At 46.0% G+C, this 19,656-nt stretch overlaps 4 protein-coding genes across 4 annotated transcripts; 2 read left to right on the top strand and 2 right to left on the bottom strand.

The window, feature by feature from the left end:
- Positions 1-138: 138 nt before the first annotated feature.
- Positions 139-2,868, top strand: BDBG_01341 (lysergyl peptide synthetase LpsB). Its single transcript, XM_031720287.1, has 2 exons — positions 139-1,143; positions 1,204-2,868. Exons 1-2 carry the CDS (start codon positions 652-654, stop codon positions 2,689-2,691), a joined length of 1,980 nt encoding a protein of 659 aa, XP_031576402.1. The 5' UTR covers positions 139-651; the 3' UTR covers positions 2,692-2,868.
- A 182-nt stretch (positions 2,869-3,050) lies between these two features.
- BDBG_01340 (uncharacterized protein) lies at positions 3,051-5,995 on the bottom strand. The gene is made up of 5 exons (XM_002628386.2): positions 5,754-5,995; positions 5,478-5,606; positions 5,217-5,289; positions 4,383-5,112; positions 3,051-4,253 (listed from the first exon to the last, which is right to left on the bottom strand). The coding sequence occupies exons 3-5, from the start codon at positions 5,275-5,277 to the stop codon at positions 4,076-4,078; spliced, it is 969 nt and encodes a 322-aa protein (XP_002628432.1). The 5' UTR covers positions 5,278-5,289; positions 5,478-5,606; positions 5,754-5,995; the 3' UTR covers positions 3,051-4,075.
- A 475-nt stretch (positions 5,996-6,470) lies between these two features.
- BDBG_01339 (uncharacterized protein) lies at positions 6,471-13,486 on the bottom strand. Its single transcript, XM_031720286.1, has 4 exons — positions 12,433-13,486; positions 10,822-12,275; positions 10,600-10,709; positions 6,471-10,533 (listed from the first exon to the last, which is right to left on the bottom strand). The coding sequence occupies exons 1-4, from the start codon at positions 12,488-12,490 to the stop codon at positions 7,263-7,265; spliced, it is 4,893 nt and encodes a 1,630-aa protein (XP_031576401.1). The 5' UTR covers positions 12,491-13,486; the 3' UTR covers positions 6,471-7,262.
- A 2,939-nt stretch (positions 13,487-16,425) lies between these two features.
- Positions 16,426-16,896, top strand: BDBG_01337 (uncharacterized protein; the record flags this gene model as incomplete). The annotated part of the gene is made up of 3 exons (XM_031720285.1): positions 16,426-16,449; positions 16,543-16,795; positions 16,828-16,896. The coding sequence occupies exons 2-3, from the start codon at positions 16,574-16,576 to the stop codon at positions 16,894-16,896; spliced, it is 291 nt and encodes a 96-aa protein (XP_031576400.1). The 5' UTR covers positions 16,426-16,449; positions 16,543-16,573.
- Positions 16,897-19,656: the final 2,760 nt, after the last annotated feature.

Raw genomic sequence — 19,656 nt, 5'->3', positions numbered from 1 at the left:
TCATATATAGCAGAGAGAGAGGAACAATCAACTCCCCTAGTTCTCTCCCCTTGAGCCCATCCAACCTCTTCCATGGGTGAGTTGCACTATCCACTAACGCTGCTCTGATCTTGGGGAGATGATAGGTCCATGGAACTACTTCCTCCCAGATGCGAGGTCTCATCAAAGCTCCTCAAATAGCGTAGAAAAGCCCGTTCTTTTTGGTATATTTGCTTGGATAGTATGTCCAAGTGCTTCTATTTCATGAGGCCATTGGCCCCTCCTTTTCCGACCAGCTTCATCTGGCTGGCGAACAGGTGAATGGATCTTGTTTTGATATTTGGTGGCTATGGCAATTCATAGTCAGTTCCACGCTGTTTGTGAAGCAAATAGTTGCCTGTCTTCCTGTCTTCTCTCTCCTTCTTTCCCTATATATTTGCGATGTGGTACTTGCTCCATTGTAATGTACCGTGCGGCTCTTTCGTCCCGTCGCCGCCTTCTCAATATCTGCCAAACGCCCCTTTGCATCATCATCGTCATCGTCATCATCAGCATCAGCACCAGCATCAGCATCATCGTCATCATCATATCAATACTCATCAGTCTTTCGTTTGAAGCAAAAAGAAAATCTTCATCTCTGGCTACTGCCGAACGGAGTGCATCTCCATTGTAATGCTCTCAACATCGCTCCCCCCTTGTCTTTTTCCGGTTATCGAACACCACGTCCCGCCCAAAATTGGACATGGTTTCTTCAAAGCAGGGGCCGATGTACGAAATATCGAGTACTCGAGAACTGTCGCATTTTGCACTGAGAACTCAATATCACTGCTTACATTCTACAAGGCAGTATGGGCCTTGATACTAAAACATTTTGCCAATACTGACCATGTCTTCTTCGGAGTGACAGAGGCCAGCCGTAGCAGGTGTAGGATACCGCCTGCTTCTCTAGGCACGGTTCAAGCATACGCACAAACCCAGTCATGGTGTCATGTCCATCTTTCTGAGACGAACACTATCCTTGAAATCCTCCAACGGATAGAATCAGACACGCGGCGCGGATGCCCTAGTGAAGGGTTGAAGCTAACATCTGCGAGTTTCAACACTGAGATACATTTGCTACAAGGAGATATCTCTGAGTATATGAACAAAGACGATCGATATCTGGTATGAAGGGTTGATATAATTATGGCTTTGGTTCTTGCTGACCGGTTAAATGACGTATAGTGTCCTCATATGATTGATATCCAACTATGTATCTCGCCAGATCGATTCGTTTGCCGGTGTCGGGCTTCGTCGATGACGGGAACAGCTGCTCAAAGCTTATGCGAAACATTCAAGAAAACCGCTGCAAATGTATTGGCCAACCCACGACAAACCGTTCCAAGTTTGGATATGCTTTGTAATTATGACAGATCCCGAATCGAACGCTGGAACAGAATAGATCCGTGGAATCACACCATAAAAGCATGCATTCACGACCTGATACATATCCAGGTATCCTCTCAACCCGAGAGCCTTGCTGCTGATGGCTGGGATGGGTCCATGACCTTCCGCGAACTATGGGATCAATCCTCACGATTATCCTATTACCTTCACGATCTTGGAGTCAAACAAGGGATAATGGTGCTTTTCAGCATGGCGCTATCCAAATGGACCATTATTGCTATGCTGGCTATTCTTCGCACTGGTGCTACTTGCGTACCAATCGATCTTCTGGACCCATCACATTATATTCAGTCTATAGAAGCAAAACTCGTCTTTGCTGACCCGTCCCAGCTGGAGCAGCTTTATGGCGAAGTCAAGTATATAATCACCGAGTTACCGAATTTCATTAACCTACTCGGACCAGCGCCTGATATTTACGAACCACAAGTCTCCCCTCAAGACCCGGCCTTTATCACGTTCACATCTGGCATCACATCCGCACCAAAACCAGTAATCCTATGCCATGAAGCCATATGTACCAACATTCTCCACCTTGCAGAAACCTTGGAAATTAATGACAAATCGCGGGTTTTTCATTGTTCATCGCTTACCTCCAATATGAGCATTTTTGACATTTTCGGCACCATCGCCAAAGGTGGATGCGTATGCTATGCCACAGAATATGGCAGGGCCAAAAATCTATCACGCGCTATTTGTACTTCCCAGGCCACTCACGCCTTCCTTACCCCTACCCTCTTACGCGAACTTACTCCAGATAGCGTACGCAACCTGCAAGCCATATCGGTCATCAGCGACGGCCTCACGATAAACGACGTACTGAAGTGGAAGGACCACGTCAGTTTATTCCATCTCTACGGCAATACAGAATGCACAATCTGCTGCACCGCCACGGACGCACGCCACCAGGAACGATTAAGATACCACGGCCGGCTCAACATCGGCCGCGCGATCGGTTGCAGGACATGGATTGCACAGCCAGGCAATGCTCATCGCAGACTTGTCCCTATTGGGGGAGTTGGTGAGCTGTTGATCGAAGGGTCGACCTTAGCTCGTGGTTACTATGTATTAGAAACGGGAGAGGAGGGGGACGGTGGGGAGATGGTGATGCGTGCAGAACCCTTTATCTTTGACCCTGAATGGCTTGCGAAGTTTCCAAGTATACGCGCGTCGGGGAGGAGAGTTCGGATGTATAGGACGGGAGATCTGGTGAGGTATGAGTGCGATGGGTCCATCAAGTTCGTGGGACGGATGGGAGATGTAAAGTAACCTTACTGTTCATCGTCTGGGGCAAGGCCCTTGGGGAGTGGCCAAGGGAGGTATGGATCTTTTAGACGGATAGGATTAGACGTCTTTATTCAATATGAGAAAGGTCGATTGTTTCATATATGAGGACTATAGCGTTTTGAAGGGTAGAAGCAGTAGAAGAAGGAGAGAAGATGAGTAGCTTGATAGAGAGGTGAGTGATGTGCAGCTTTGTTTTGAGTAAGTGAAAATTACCCATACGGCATTGATTGAATATGTTATAGTAGGCTATATCTCGCCATTCTAATGACATGATTTAATTTTTGTTAAGGAGCATATATATATATATATATATACAGACACTTATACACACATAGATAGATAGATAGATATGCACAGTGCAAAAGTTGAGAGGGATTAAGTCAGGGGGTATTGTAGGTAGATGAAAAGCAGGAGAGACACGACAGAAAGAAAGCTGCCAATTCCCTACTTTGCAAGCTATATATATATATAATATGAAATCGAACAAACAACAAGAGTTAAGTACTGGGCCTATATGCACATCTGACATACGTGAGTACAAGTACCGCACATAGACCCGGAGCATACAGGAGTCTCAATGAAACGATAACGCGGGAGTTTCTAGGTTGGAGATATAAAATAGTTAATGGCTAAATAAATTAAAACTATAGAAGAAAGAGGACAACAAAGTGAGAAAGCACCAGCCCTTCACCTCACCCAGCTTGCTTTGGACATGGTTTATTTTTTTCAATGTACATGTACAATACATACACGAGTCGTCAGCCGTCTTCATCATCACTACACTTTATCAAAGTTGGACAATGGGAATCGGAGGACGGAAGCGGGAAAGAAGCATGAAAATCATTCAGGGGTAGTGGTGGTAGGTAAGACATGAAATGTGGACTCTAACCGGGCAGAGCAGACTGCAGATGGAGATGGGAAAAATTGGGCAGAGACAGACAAGAGCCAGAGCCAGGCATGTATGTATGTAGGCAGAGGTGTATATTAGAGCTCCAGTCTATCGTAACAATTTTCGCATTGAGGAAGAAGGGGAGTACAGTAAGTACCCCATGCGGAAGAAGAAAGAAAAGGGGGGAGGAAATATATATATGAATCGGCAGGTTTGAGACGTTATAAGTGACATTATTATTCGATGGGTGGTTATAGGTGGTTATTGGCAACATCAAATCACATCACATCAAATCAGATCAATTGTTTAGAACAGTGAAATCAAGTTCGATGCAAAGCTTATCGCACGCAGAATATACGGTTCGGTTGGTGTACGGAGATTTCGTTTACGGGGAGGTTTTTGGGAATCAGAAAGGAAGAACGAGGTACAGCAGAGAGATATTTCAGGGAGAAAAAAAAAGTAAATCAAATAAAATAATCATCGCTGGGGCTGGGTATTTGTCAAATCATCTGGAATATTTGGCATGGTCGGGGGTTGTTGCTGTTGCTGTTGCTGCTGTTGCTGTGCGCCATTGCTTTGCCCCCTTCCGCCATTGGATTGCCCCTCCTCATCATCATCCTCGTCTCCTGCAAGGGCATCGATGTCCTCGGGATGCCTAGAGGGGGAAAATGATATAGTCAGTAAACAAAATACACCAAATATGATCCACCTTAAACCCAGCAAAAGTCGGGGGACACGAGGAGAGGAACTGAACGAATCAAAAAAGAAAAAATTCAAAACGTACCCAAGCAACTCCTTCACCATGCTCATCTCATAGTGCTTCTTCCGCTTCTCCTCAAACTCATGATGTTTCCTGCTGGCTTCCGGGCTATGATCATCTGCAGCACGGTCATCCGCACTCCCATCCTCCCCGACAACAACATGCTTCCCCGACCGTCCTGGACTGCCATCGCTCATGCGACGACTACTGCCGTGCGTAATTCTCCCCGACCCGCCGGGCACGCCTTCCCCCCACCCAGCCCCCTCCGGTTCCCCAAGCTCTAGACCGGGAATGTCATCATCGCGAACACCACCATGCTTGCGGGCCCCATACATATCCAGCTCATCAACGGCGAGGTCGCCGGCATCGATGCCCATCTCCACGTCGGAGTCATCCTCATCTTCGTCCGGGATATAGCGGGGGGCGTAAGGGGTTTTCGGCTCGTCGATCTTCATGGTTGACGTTCGCTCTTGTTCGGTGAGATAAAGGTTTACTTCATCCCATTTCAGGCGGGGGGAGTTATCGCCATCGCCGCCAGCATGGTGGATGCGGCCGTTCGGGCCTGAGGCGGATGATTGGCGGCGGGATATTGAAGATCGGGTGCTGGTGGGGGTGCGGCCAGCGTTTTGTAACGTGTTTTGAAGGGTGAGCTCTTTGGTGTCGACGGGAGGTTGGTGGCTTATGGTACCACCTGAGAAGATTGGCGATGTTTGAGGAGGGGTGGATTGTGAAGATGACCTGTTCTTGAGGATGCCTTGAATTTATGGGAAGTCAATAATATCTCTCGATCTTCAATCCCGTAAAAAGGTATTTGGATTGGGGACAAGGTGCGCCTAATCTGTAAAGGGCTTTCCTTACCTTTTGGCCGCTTTTGCGTACTATCGCCGCTTGGCTGTCTGGCATGGGGTTGGTCTCGCATAATTGCTTTTACCTATGGTAGGAGGATTAGCAGCGCCTCTAGCGAGAGAATCCCCCCCTAGTAACTTTTGCTGCAGCTACTGTCAGGGACGAAAATTGGAAAATGCCCTTTGTTCCTTATCCAATCCAAGCGGAAACCGAATGAATGCCCTTGCTCTGCTGCTGAACTAAAGGAGGAAAGGACGGTATCCAGAGACCCACCGGTTCAGTTCTTATTCTAGCTGGGGGATGAGATGTTAACTAATTCCAGCCCCACTCCGATCACACGCGACTCAGGGGAAGGCCCAAAGGTTTGACGGATGGTTCACCAAGCCGCGTCGTCGTTCACAGCTATGAGAGAGGATGTAGGAATCAGCGAAATGTCAACCACGTTGAAAGGCTGTCCTTGGGTGAGTGTTGTCGTTGCCCAAGAGGCCGCTTTGCAATGGGGGTAAAAAGAGCGGTAGGGTAGGGTAGGTGTGAGCGTGGGGTAAATACAAATTACGATAAATAAGCTTCCCCGGGCGGGAGGGAGGATTATCCGTTAAAAGGACAGAAGGCGATTGGGCAGGTATTTTGGGCTTGCCGTGTACCAGATATACGCAAGTAACAAGCAGTAGTGGGAATAATAATGAGGATGAAAGAAAGAGATAGAAGAAGAAGAAAAGGGAGCGATCATCTCAGTTGCATGCGGCTCGGCTCGCGCATGTTGGGTAGCCAATGACGTAACCGCACATGACAGCTCAGGGTCATGTGACTGTTTTGCTTTACGTAACTAACCTTGGAGCTAAAGCGGCAAATAACAGAGTTGGATTGTTGAAAGCCAACATAAAAAAAGTTCATGCAACTAGACATATTCAGCAGATCATCTGCAACATCTCTTCTCAACACTCCAGCTTCTTTTAGTGTTGAGATGTAGATTAGGGAGTTAAAAACTGAAATTAGTATTAGAATAAATAAGAAAGAGTTAAAAGCCTTTGAAAAATATGAAAAATCAATATTATAAGAGAATAGAGGCAGTTATAGTCAGTAACTGTACTTCTCTTAAGCTAAAGCTAAACTGTACTGTAATAAGAGATGAAATATGAAAGAGCAGTGAAAGATCAATATTCATGATGATCATTGATATATAATATCAAAGCTTTGTCAATGAAGAACTACACACATTTAACTAACTACTCAGGATGAACCATTCAAAAAAAAAAAGATATATCATGCACACAATAATATATGAGGTGTAACTAGCAACAGAGTACACACAACACAAGCAAGCTATGTGTAACTACTTGACAAAATGAAAGGGAAAAAAAAAGCCAAAAAGAGAAAAAAGCACAGAAGAGTGTTCAATGTACTCTGTAAATGACAGCAGATAGCCTCCCACTAGATATAATTGTATGTACTTTAAGCCTTCAACATGCCAGAAAAGTGAATGTTCTTTCTGCTAAAACAAAATAAAAATTGAAAGAAAAGAAAAATAGAAACAGATGGCTAAGAGGCAAAAAAGAGAGCAAGAAAGGGAAAACAAACAAAGCACAAATGATGGTGAGGATATGTAAATAGTAAAAGGTGAAGAAGAAAATGCACTGCAGAGTTGTATGAAGTTGTTTTAATAAACAGATAGTAAAGCAAAAGCAAATATCCACCCATGTAGTAAAAACAAAACAAAGAATGAAGGGGAATGAACAGAATGGTGGTATGGTTTTGAAATGAGCAGGATGAAAAAAATATAAAATAAAATAAAACAAACAAAAAAGACATGATACCGTCATCTCCATCCCAAACAGGGTTAAACAAAGATACATGCAAGAATATAAAATGAATGAAGGAGATGTTGTGTTGGGGAATAAACGTTGAATGCAAGAAAAAAATGAGCAAAATCAAGAAATTGGAAAACTGGTATAGAACAAGATAAAAAAAAGTCCCAAACTTCCCAACGCAAAAACACATCACACAAATACGGAAACCATGAAAAACATAACCCGACAACCAGACCCCCCTTCAAAACCCTCACGCAATCAAATCGAACTCCTCCCTCTCCTTCAACCGGTTCTTCGCCAACTCATCCCCGCCAACCGCCGACAACTGCATCCAATGCAGCGCCAAACACATACTCTGCGGATCCGACTTCGAATCCCCGTCTCGCCGATACATCATCTCTGCCTTGAAGGTGTCGCGCGGCATAGTCAGCGGCAGCGTCACCCGCGGCAGAATCTCTGGGTGGGTCAGGTATAGGATAGCAAGTTCGCGCTGGGCGACGGGGTTTCCTTCCCGCGCCGTGTGGATCCACATCCATTTGGCGTCTTCGAGGCCGTGGGACTGGTTAAAGGCCGCGGCCGCGTGCTGATTGCTGTGGTTGTTGAATTGGGGATCGTTGTGGTGGTGGTGGTGGTGGTGGCGCTGTTGCCGCTTGCTGAGTTCGTGCGAGACGATGGTATCTGCGATCTCGACCATGCTGGTGCATACGTCGTCTTTCAAGGCGAATGCGGCAAGGCCAAATTGGAGGAATGCAGTTCCGCTATGGGTTTTGTTTAGGATTTCGGAGGGGACAAAAGCGGAGATGAATTGGAGGTCGCGGAATAGGGTTTTTGGTTGGATGGTTTGGATGAGGTCGCGCATTGAGAGGATTATCTCTGCCTCGGAGGGTGGGTATGTTGGGAAAGTGGATGATGAGGCTACTGACCCCCACATGGGTGAGTATGGGGTGCGGTTTTGGTTGGGATTCTGGGAGTGTACTGATTGTGGTAGTTTCGATCCTTCAGACAAACTATTGCGATGGAGTCGTCCGTTTTCCGCTCCAGCAAATGATGGTTCAGCAAACGTATCAACTCCCTCATTTGCCCGACAATCATTCCCAGTGCTCAGTGATGAGATCACCAGTGACCTCAGGTCCTGCAGTGCTTTAAGCTTGGTATAGGGGTTGGATTGCCGAGAAAACCTCTCCATTAACTGACGAAACGCAGTATCATATGCGAAATCGAACGAATCGGGTGTGTCCTGAAGAGGGGACGATTGAGTCGGGGTGGGTGTACGTAAATCCTGTTCTGTTGGCTTGTGAACGCTAAGCAAAATAGCGTCCGCAGACCTACTTCTCCTAAGTTTTTGAGACATGGGACTCCCATTCTCATCATCAGTAGAAGCACATTCCGCTAAGAATCTCTCCAGCCTTGCACGTCTCTCCATCTGCCTTTGGATTCGTGGCTGGTTCAGATACATCGAAAACCAAGCATCAGTTTCGCTGCCACAGCTCCAAACAGGAGAGCCAAGATCGCTCAACAACAGACTCGTTAGGGTCTGCCTGAGTTCGTCTAAAAACACAACTTTGCCATGAGAATTCTGCTCAGGCCTCCTCGAGGTCAAGACGTCGCTAAACATCGAGGGCGGCCGAGAGTGGAGGCTCGAAGCGCTCGTTGTGGACTGCGCTTGTGTGTGCATTGGAGACCAGAACGTGGAGTCACTTGCGGATGTAGATATAGCTCTACCAGGTGAGTCACCGATAGAGGACGTATCGCCACAAGTGGCATCCCTGCCCGATCTCCATTTCTCTGATGCAAGGCTTTGGAAAGATGATTTGCGCACTATTGATGGCGCTTCGTTTAAAGAGCGGAAATGATGGTCAAACGTGCGGGGTCTCAGACCCACACTCGATGGCGCCTGGTAGAGCGACTCCTCACTTGCAATGCTTGACGGTCGAAGACTCGATGACGCACCAAGCCCAGTAACAGTTCGCCCGCCAGAGGCATCGTAAATGGAGCGCTCCTTTTGATAGAGTTCACTAGACCACAGAACCGGAGTTTCGTACATTGTCTCCCCAACCAGCTTCCCAACCGTCGTCTTTATTTCCAAGCAAAACCGATGAATTCGCTCCTCCCCTTTGCAGAAGTTATCAATGCCAGAGCGTTGCAGCCACTTCCTAGTCATGTCCACCTGTTCATCGGATAATTTAGATCGACCACCTTGGCTTACAGGTGCTTTCATCGCATTCATGGTTTGGATCTCCGGCTTTTGAAGGAATGACGCACCAAGCGTTCGTGAGCCGTAGCGCGGTTTGGATTCAGAAATCGGCGATATCGATGCGGGACCAGCCATAGTTTGCAATGCGAGAGCGACACTTCTCGCTTCCTCATATTTCAGCGAGTTCTTGACATCCGTCATATACCACATCTTATTCCTCAGCTTCGCTAAACTCCTCATCATTTCTTTCGTCAAAGATCGAAGTCGTGCCATTGCCCGCTTAAGATCCACTATCCTGCTCTCACACTGCTCAATGATGGAAGTAGATGTCTCGATTGATTTCCTGGACGATGAAAACATAGGGGTCAATAGGTCTGAGTGATCGCCAGTAACCCAAAAGTTTGGATACGCCCTTTGGAGGAGTCGCGATGCATTCCACCAATAGTGGGCACCAACGAAGTCAGCATGGGATTGACAATAGTTCATGGCATGAGCAAATTTCTGCTTTAGGGAGGGTTCACTTGTTCGGCCAGCAGGAGCAGACATGAGATCATGTGGAGAAAAGTCGTGTAAATGATCGAATTCGTCGATCAGCTTGACAATGGCATGTTGTAACATCTCCTGATCGTCGTCCGCCGGGGATGATCTGGGACGACTATCTGTGTCATCACTAGAGAATGACTCTCCGGATTCCAGCTCCTGATCTAAAAATGGCATCAATGTAACGGTCCTGCCGTCGTTGGAGACCGAGATCAAAGCCCAATCCTCACTCGATGGGTGTCCCATTGTAGGCCGATCCTCCGACTCATTGATCTCAGATAGCTCATATCGAATGCGATCTGCATTTCGGGCGAGGGAATTCTGTGGAGATACTGGGCTGATTGGCTTACTTCCAGGTACAGCATAGGACCTGGTTGCATCTTGGAAACTCATCTCAGTGGTGAACACGGTTTTTGCGGTAGATGAACGAGAAGAAAAGGTATCAATTCTGCCTTGGAAGAGATTTGGCTCAAACCCTTGGGTAGGCGGGTCATTTCGAGGAAAGAAAGAATTATTAGGAGAAGTCAAAACTGAGTGATTGTGGTCATTGAATGGGTCTGAAGAGTTGAAGAAGGGAGGTGGGCCCCTGGGGAAAAGAACATCCAAGATGGTCATAATATCCGTTGGGGACAATAGAAGGAACTGTTCACGCAAGTCTTGTTCCGCCGCTGGGGCCGTAGCAGGGGATTGGGGGGTAGCCTGGGGGGTTGAAATCGGATTACAAAGGTGGGACAGCATATTGTCAATATGGATTCTGATTGCTGTATCAGAATATGAAAATTGTGGCCTATAATAAGTTAATATGTGATGATCTAACGCATCGACCGTGTTGAAGACACAGGCGGGAACTTACAGGTGGTGTAACCCCCTAGATACTTGAGACTGCGCTCGGAGTGAAATTTGACCAAGCAGCCTCTCTCGTGCGTCCTTAGAAATATGGAAATCGAGTAACAAACCAATAGACTAAATGGGAAAAACGTGAGCTGGCATTAAACACCTTAAAAAAAAAAGCAAAATATCGAACATGAAAACCATGGACAGCAGAGATGGGACGGTGAGGGATATATACACATACCTCCGGGAATAAAAGCACGTTATGCATAAATTTACAGAAGAACCACTGGAAAAATATATACTCCAAGGCTCGTTTGCGGCTTTCAGTCATTCCAAGCTTGGTTAGGACAGCATTCCCAAACTCCAAAGCGCCAAGTGGAAAGCCTCCGTTGGAGTCATCTAGGACTTGGAATAGGTCCCGAACAGCAGATTGGAAAAACTCCTCGGCAACACCAGTTCGCAGTGGGTCAGGGAGTTCGCCATCGTGGCCAAGTCGACGGGGAGTTTCTGGATGTTGCAGGAGGAAAGCACCTTTCTGGAGAACATCCATCAAGTAAATCTCAAATTTGGGTTTAGCCTTCCATTCTGTGGAAGTGGACCAGGCGGACAGGAGATGGCCAACAAAGGAATAATGGCTGCTTCCGCCATAGGATATCAATTTTGCACAGGTGGAAGACCACACATCCAAACGTAACCGGGCCTCGCGGGAGTCGGTGCTCCCAGAAGAAGCAAAAACATTAAAAATCAAAGAAGAGAGAGGATCGGTCCTCTCGAAACCCAAAACATGCTCTTTGAACGCAGTGGAATGTGCTGCAGTGCGCTTGGAGAACAGCGGCTGTGTTGTTCTTCCGCGAGATGCAAGTGGAAAGATGGAATCACTGACATCAAGAGTGTGGACAGAGGAGACGAGGGCAGATAGCTGAGATGGAAGCAGGCTACCAATACGCTCAAAGAGGAATTGAGCATCCGTGCGGACCAGACTCAAAATTTCCAGAAGACTCTCCTTGGAGGTTGGTGTCAATTGGTGAACAAAACTATAAGGGCGGCGGATTTCCGAATCAGAAGTGGAAGTGCGACAGAATCCAAGAAGGGAATCGTGTCCCAGGACTGAGGACGAATTGCTGTTATTGATGCCACGCGTAGAGGAGGAGGGCTCACACGCCTCACGGATATCATGAATGGTATTATAAATCGAAATAAAACTAGCCTTGTCACCCAGCCTGAAACTTTCAACCAAACCTTTTTGAGAGATTGCTCCAAGCCTGAGCAACCGAGAAGAAAGACTAATGGAGATGCGAAAGCTACGTAGCCGTTGCAAGAGGCTGCGCTTCTGGGCTTCCTGATGCTGTTTTAGATGGAACTGGGCAGCAAATTGGGAAAAAGATACTCCAACTGGTTCAGGCGTCACTGGTTTCTTTGCAGCGGGCGGATTTTCCGGAGCGTTTGCGTTTGGGGTGATATCCGCTTGAACCTTCTTATCCTGAAGAGCTGGCGAGGGATAAGCTTTGGGACTTGGCGGTTGGGCATCAAGCTTAGGCGGGGACCCAAGGTTCTTGGACGGCAGGGGAACCGTGGAATTAGATCTTATAGACACTACTGGAGATATGGCAGGGGATTTAGGCTGATCGGGCTCCGCTTTGTGTATAGGCGGAGAGTTGCATCTTGACGAAGACTCGACCGGGGAAGGGGGTAAAGCTGGAAAAAACCCGCCAGGTCAGTCTCTCAAAAACTATAAAACTTATCGTTTCAATCCAATCCCCCCCACCCAAAAAAAAAAATTAAAAATTAAAAAATTAAAAAAAAAAAAGAAAGAAAGAAAGAAAGAAAGAAAGAAGAGTAAAGAGAACCATACTTGTGGCTGCCGCGTAGGCCAGAACCGATGGAAGACAGGCATGTTGGATAATGATCATCTTTCCATGGGCAATCTGGTGGCATCGATCTCGAGACGGGGACGACCTCGAGAATCTAAAATGCCAGTTAAAACGGACGTGTGACGTGTAAAGGAGGGATGTAGATCTATCGCATGGTTCTTCTTCTGTGGGTCATGGGAAATATAACAATAATAAATAATCGCGACGGTGTGTTCTTTCCTTTCTAAGCGATGAAAGGGGCGTAGCTGATATATATATATATATATTGGTGAGGCCGGAGTAGATCAGAGAGAGAGATCTGGAGGGGGATGGATAGGGTATACTTTGGGGGAATAGGGCGACAGAATTGAACCTTAGGTTATTATCAACAATAGTAGTAAGTAGTGTAAGTGGTATATGTGGATAGGATGAGTATGAGGCGGGAGACGGATGAGAAGAAGACGGGGAGAATGGTTATTATGCTGGGTGGTGGATTATATGAGCCCAAAACGTGGGGTAAGGTGCTGGGTGAGTGAGGGTGAGGCGATAACTAGAGCAGCAGCAGCAGCAGCAGCAGCAGCAAGCAGCAGTGGTGCAACAACAACAACAGCATCAACAACACACGGGTAGGCAAAGCGGCGCACAAGGCGCCCAAGGGGATGAGAATCAAACTCGGCTGCGCAGAGGACGAGGAAGAGAGACGGATATAAACCAGGAAGGGAGGGGAGGGGAGAGGAGAGGAGAGGAGAGGAGAGGAGAGAAGGAAGACGTGGAGGAGAGATCGAGTGGTTGATGGGATGGGATGGGATGCGGTGGAGAGAGAGAGAGAGAGTGATGAGTTGTTCGAGAGGAATGACTTGGCGCTGGGTTGCATTGCGATAGTTACGTGTAGAAAGAAATACAGACAGCAATACTCGATGCATCCAGATAAATAATAGTTACATAATGTTCCTTTAACTAGTTATTCCCCCGCCACCTTGTTTATTTCATTTATTTAGTCAACTATTTTAACAGCTCATAATTCCTTATCCTATTGGCCTTAGAAGAAGATCAGAAAGACAGATCTCTCACCCTTAAACCCGGCAAGCATGTACGGAGTACTCCGTATTAAGTATGGATGATGTGTGTATGTGTATGTATGGCAGCTTAACGCTCTTAGTCGGGTTGATGCGCTGTCCGTCCAGGAAACCAATATTAACCATTATTCAATCTGCCAGCACATCCACAACAGCCAACCAAGTGAAGTGGCCAAATCCAACAGCAGCCAGCATTCTCGCCGAAACACAACAAGTAACTACTGTACATGGAGGCATGGGAAGGGGAAAAAAAAAAAAAAAAAAAAAAAAAAACAAAGCCATCGCCAGTATTTTTGGTTAAATGCTAACTTCTCCCGCCCCCCCGTTGTCCCGGGCTCTCTCGCCTTCCGATATATCGACAGAGGTGCAAACGACAGGGTTGGTTATTTATTAGCTAGCTAGGTAGCTACTGGATGAAGCAGAATATCCTCCAGGGAAACGAAACCATGTATCTCGTTGTTCCTATCTCTTGTTCTGTACCCATTGCCATACATATTTATTTTCTGGCATATCTACTCCGTAACTACTCCGTACGTTTATCGCAATTCGCCAAATTGACATCCCTGTATCCCATCTTACGTATTGTATGTAATAATGTACAGTACATACATACAACACTTTCAAGACGCTTTCAAAGAAGGCATACTCCGTAGAAGAAAATATTTTAATATTTTTTATTAACCTAATTAACTTCCCCGAAGCCCCGAAGCCCCATACAATACCTGGATAATTGGATGGACAACAAATCAGCAACTCGAAACAAACCACGGCAGCGCTAGGAGAGTTTAGATTTAACGGGTCTTGTACGACGACGATGAGGGTGCTGCCAATCAGAATGCCACTTTTTGGACGCTTGTTTCGAACATATCATATCATATGCTGCTTTTACCCTAACCATCATTCTCCAATTCCATTATTATTCTCTGACCTTTCGCACAGGACAGGCACACATATCTCTCCGACCATGAACGTCGTGATGTCCTACAAATTAGTTACTTATGCTTAACTTCATTGGTTGGTAGTTCTCCGCTCTTAAAAAATGCATAAATTCGGACATCTCCCGCTCCTTTTGAGCGTTTCTCTTCTCCAAGGCTTCCTCTGCGACAACTGTCTCTACTGCACGTTTTCAATCTCTCCGTACTTACTTACTACTAGCCACTACATCTTTTTCTGGTCCCCGCTTCCTCCTGCTATGCGGATAACATGGTTTCCCGACCGACTTGCTTTTGGAAGTCCTCCGGATGCATTAAGGAGAGTCGACGGCGACACAGAAGAAGATTAGGCGAGGCACTCACCCCAGAGAAGTACCGCGCGAGAGATAGTGTCAGATTGGCTTGATTCCAGGCCACAGGGAAGAAATATGCTGATGCCACAACTATTGCCATCAATTGTGTTCAGTGCTTCTGGGATTGGTGAGTCTCATGTATATCAAATCCATCTCTTGTGAAGACACTGTACATGTACATTTATGGGTGTTGACGCCCACTCTCACCTTTCCAAATGTGTGGACGAGAACTTCCGAGTCTATGCTGATTGGAGATTTGAATAATTTCAACATCACCAAACAGAGTACGATTTGGATTGAATGGAAATTCCTTCGGCTTTTCTTTCAGAGGGAGAAGGTTCTGAAATTGTGGAGCATAGCCTAGTAGTGAGAATATATTCCTCCTTCTAATTTATTATTAGGCACAAGGTGCAGGGCCTGAAGCATCATTTCATCCTCTCTTCTTGACAAAACAGTATAAATTGCCACCTGGGCTGGCAGATCCCAAAGGCACTTAATAGTTCTAATTGTGGGCTTCTGTTCTTATGATAACTCGAGTGGTGCACTGTATATTACCTTTCCAGATTCACAACTTTCTATCAAAGTCTCAATCCAAAAGCTTCGGCCATTTTCTCCATAAATCTCTTCCCTTTAGAACTCGAGATAATTTCAGCTCTCACCCTAACCTGCTTTTGACATGCCAGTGAGTTATGTAAAAGCACTTTGAGATTCTGTAGGAAGGAATTGAGTGGGCGGTCTTATATAGCTGGAACAACCATCCGATTTCCATTAAACTTCCCTTTATCCAAGACGTCCTTGCTAAACAAGAAATGGATGCCAGCCAGATAGCTGAGTTTGAGCACGCATTAAACAGGCTGAGGCCTACCATCTCCAGAGGCGATTGGCTTATTCTCAACTGGTGGAGGAGTATCACCATCTTCAAGCAAATCTTGCTGAGGCGACAGTGACCAAGGAAACATTATTGGTAAACCAAGCTTCTTGAAGCTGCAAAACCAACAACGCGTTCGATCTGAAACAACCATTACCCCGTTCTGTTGAGAAGTGAAATCAAGGCGAACTGCTCAACCATCAACAACAACCTTGAGAGAGCGATTATACCAGCTCTAAAGGATGATATCCAAGCCATAGATAAGGAGGGATAAGGCTCCCGTGTTTCCGCGGTATCATATCCTTTCCATTTGACAAGATAGTGTTGCTTGTTGCTGATTACCTGTGTTGACCAGTATTTGTTCGACCTCGAAATTCCTGGCCGTCTTCGTTATCGATTTCCCGCTTTGTGTTGTCTGGTGTTTTGTGGTGCTTTTTCCTGGAGTTTGTAAAATGTACCTGTCTTCTCCAAAATTTCTCTGCGGTTCTCTTCATTTTCTCGACGTTCTCTAGAGCCCTGAAGTGGGAGATTTGCTACCCAGCGTGGCTCAAACCCTGTTTATTTGTTTATCCTCAACCGATCATCCTTTAACTATAATGTACATGTACTTAGTTAGGTTAAATAGGGGGATTCAATGTTTGTGTATTATATTTAAGTTAATCTAGCTAGCGGCAACTGGCATTTTCCTCATGAGGCTACAGCAGGGAATCTCTCACAGAGTCTTTGGCCTCAACCTCGATGCGCACGTTGGCGTCATTGTGGATTGTTAATCAAAAATACTAGTTACTCAGTAAGTTAGTTACAGATAACTGCTTGTTTCGCTTGAAATGAAAAAAAATAAATAAATAAAATAAAATAAAATAAAGGCCCTGAAGACATTTAGTTAGCCCGACCCCATATCTAGTCATATCATTATGGTATCTACGACCGCGAACAACAGTCCTGCAACAAGTGTAGGCGAGAAATTCAGAGTTGCACAATGGGAGATCTGCTTAAAGGCTACAGTCATTTTAAATCAGTCACTTGTTGCTGAATTGCAAAGCAAGTTGGCTAAAAAGGTGTGGAGTGATCTCACTACGTCGGTAGTTATCCATCTCAGAGGCGGCAGCAACTGGAGGACTTCTGTAGCAAGAAAGGTAATCACCACTTTCGCCCTAAAATCATACAGACGGAAACACCGACGATTCTTAAGTTCAAGGAAGTAACACAGCAACGCGGTGACAGCGGCGATTTCTAGACGACGAGCGGAAATATTCTCTCTGTTCCGCCCGCCAGATGAACCTATAATTCACCGGCTCTCGCATCTGAGCTTCAGCTACTCCTTGGCGGTGGCCAGAAGAGCCTTTTTGATCTCCTCTGGTCTTTCACAAGCGCTACTGAAGGGGAAAGTTCTTTGGGAGCGCTTTCTGTTGGCTGTTATCCAATCGAGTGAACAAGTCGTTGTCAATACCAGCATCGATTGCCTCTATCGGATTTTTGATGTTATTGACCACATATGGAAAGTGTCCCATGATATTCCCGCTCCTCGGCCTCTTGGGGGACGATGTCCATCGGAAAATGGACATATATATTTATGAGTTTTGTTGAAGGTGCAACTCTGAATACGCAAATGGGCAAGCTTGTCACCGGGAAGTTTGCAGTCTATGTTAAATTCGTTCGGCTATTTAAATAGTCAGCCCAACTTTGGAAGAAATAAACATCCCAACCGTGTAACTTCACTTGGATACATCATTTCAGGCGCGCCGAGTTGCATGCTCAAAGCCCTACTACTAAAAGAAGAAAAAAGAGAGAAGAAAGAAGAGGGGGAGGAAGGGAGGAATTAACTAGGAGCAAATGATACAAATAGACGTCATCGAGTCACCCATGTAGTTACTGTTCTGTTCTTTCTGCTCTGCAACTGTCCGGCGAAAGATGTTGATTGGTATCAACAGGCCTTCTTCACGAACCGCATTCCCCCCCCGTCCTATCGCCCTGCAAGAGGGGGCTTTCGAGGGGGTAGGGAATGAAACGTTCTCTTATTTAGCTTCCCCCTTCTCTCGAGAAAAAAGGTAGAAAACGGGCTTGGAACGGCCACCCACCCATCAACTAGTTAAATACCTGGTAACGTTAATCCGTATCTAGTTGAACGAATTAATTCCCCTTTGTGTCGCCCTGTAGCCGAGAGGAGGGATGGATTTCTGTCCGGGTTGGGCTAACTAACGGCCATTCCCCCTGTAAGTTGTTGTAGAGTCTGGATTGGAAGCAAGCGGTAGCCAGCGGCCGCAGATCAAACTCTGGCACATCGTTGGTCCAATGCAACCAAGGTCTAAGGGCAGCATCCATCAGCGGGGTGGGTGAGGATGTGTATGCTGTATGTCGGGAGGAGAGAGGAAAGGAACCGACCAACTGAATTAGATGAATTAGATTATTTAGTTGAGGTTATTCAAATAGAAACGACGAAAAAAATCCTCTTTCTCTCCCCCCTTCTAGCAATCCTACAAAAAAAGGCGTCGAATCAAAAGCGCGCGCACTAGGTTTTGTTTTCGTTGTTTCGGTGCTGGTGCTGGTGCTGGTGCTGGTGCTGGTGTGGTGTCATCGGCGCTGATGAGCTGGCACTGCATGCATTTTCGCATTAATTGGTTTGCTGGCCGCTGGTTGGCTCGCCGGACAGGCACCATTTGTTATTTTATTATTTTATTTTACTATTCTTCTAAAACAAACAAACCCGTCCAGCTGTAGTTATACCATACCCTCAAGCCAAGCCAGAGAGAGACAGGGGGAATGGCTGGAAGATGACAACACAAGTGGTTGGTTTGTTCTGTTTGTTTCTGTTTTGGTTTTGTTAACTAGTTATATTTTTTTCTTTAACTATATTTGATATGTTTTTATATGAAAGTCACCCCGTCAGCAAGTGGAAATCTGTTAAAAAGAGACTAATTAACGAGAGAAGACGAGGAATATTATCATCATGGCCGCTGCTGCAACAATTTATATCCAGCTTGGTTGGATACAGACAGTGGATCAACAACAATTTGATAGTTTCTCCTTCAACCTCAACTCACCACTGGAAGGATAGATTCCACCAAGCACCCAACTGGCTCAAAAAAGCATGTCTAAACAAGCAAACATCTCATCATGTAAAATAAGTTACTCTGTATTAACTTCTTCAACAGTGCGACAAGGCAGACGACAACGCCCAGAGCACACAGCAGAAGCAAGCAACATTAGCAGCAGCAGCAGCACGACATGGTCTCAGTCTCCCCTCTCCCTTCTCTCCGTACTTACTGTCTGTCTCTCCTCTGTATCCCGCTCCAGTCCGGATCTTCCTTTTTTCCTTTTTTCGCCCCATTCCCACGTGTCATCCCCATCAGTGGAATATCGGGTATATCGCTGGTGGCGGCTGGGGGGAGCATGAGTGGTCGACGAGAATTTTACACCACACCTGCGCCTGTTGATGCTGTCCCCATCGGAGCTGAACTCACATCATGGGGACGGACGGGAGAGTAGTTAGTTACTTGGGTTACTTGGGCTGTGTTCAATTATTTTGTCCTTCCATTACTGGCTTGTTTCTGCTGGTCCCCCTGCCCCTTACTGCGCTGATCAATCAAGCTCATTCCGCGCGCCGGGTTGCGTTTCCCAACAACTGGTCAGGCGGAAATAGGATATGGGAAATCTGCCAGTTATGTTGTTGTTGATTCCTGCATCGTTTGCTTTTCCTTTGCCCTTTTTTTTTTTTTTTTTTTTTTTTTTTTTTTTTTTTTCCTGTGGTTCGTTGGAATTAAACTGAAGGCAGCTGGATACCTTAGGGAGGTACACACAGCTGTATTTTTGCTGGTGTCTTCTATTGGTGATGGAAATGGAAAAAAGATATATGCTCCACTCATTTCTCGAAGAAGAAGAAGAAGAAGAAGAAGAAGATACTTTGTCTTCTCTTACATGTATCCACCCCAGCTACACCTAGGTAGTTAGCCGGATACCAGAAGTGCAAAAGTAAACAAATGGAACACATTACCTGGTT

The sequence above is a fragment of the Blastomyces gilchristii genome, assembly GCF_000003855.2.
Source record: "Blastomyces gilchristii SLH14081 genomic scaffold supercont1.2, whole genome shotgun sequence".
NCBI lineage: Eukaryota > Fungi > Ascomycota > Eurotiomycetes > Onygenales > Ajellomycetaceae > Blastomyces > Blastomyces gilchristii.
The sequence above is the reverse complement of the archived record's forward strand: the minus strand, read 5'-3'. Positions and strand labels throughout refer to the sequence as shown.

What these genes read in the sequence shown, in the direction of transcription:
- BDBG_01341 (XM_031720287.1), top strand. Translation starts at nt 652, where the DNA reads ATGCTCTCAACATCGCTCCCCCCTTGTCTTTTTCCGGTTATCGAACAC. An exon ending in ACAAAGACGATCGATATCTG is followed by an intron (nt 1,144 to 1,203) that starts GTATGAAGGGTT and finishes AATGACGTATAG; the next exon opens with TGTCCTCATATGATTGATAT.
- BDBG_01340 (XM_002628386.2), bottom strand. Translation starts at nt 5,277, where the DNA reads ATGCGAGACCAACCCCATGCCAGACAGCCAAGCGGCGATAGTACGCAA. An exon ending in TACGCAAAAGCGGCCAAAAG is followed by an intron (nt 5,113 to 5,216) that starts GTAAGGAAAGCC and finishes CATAAATTCAAG; the next exon opens with GCATCCTCAAGAACAGGTCA. An exon ending in ATGGTGAAGGAGTTGCTTGG is followed by an intron (nt 4,254 to 4,382) that starts GTACGTTTTGAA and finishes TTCCCCCTCTAG; the next exon opens with GCATCCCGAGGACATCGATG.
- BDBG_01339 (XM_031720286.1), bottom strand. Translation starts at nt 12,490, where the DNA reads ATGATCATTATCCAACATGCCTGTCTTCCATCGGTTCTGGCCTACGCG. An exon ending in GGCCTACGCGGCAGCCACAA is followed by an intron (nt 12,276 to 12,432) that starts GTATGGTTCTCT and finishes GGTTTTTTCCAG; the next exon opens with CTTTACCCCCTTCCCCGGTC. An exon ending in ACGTGCTTTTATTCCCGGAG is followed by an intron (nt 10,710 to 10,821) that starts GTATGTGTATAT and finishes TTTCCCATTTAG; the next exon opens with TCTATTGGTTTGTTACTCGA.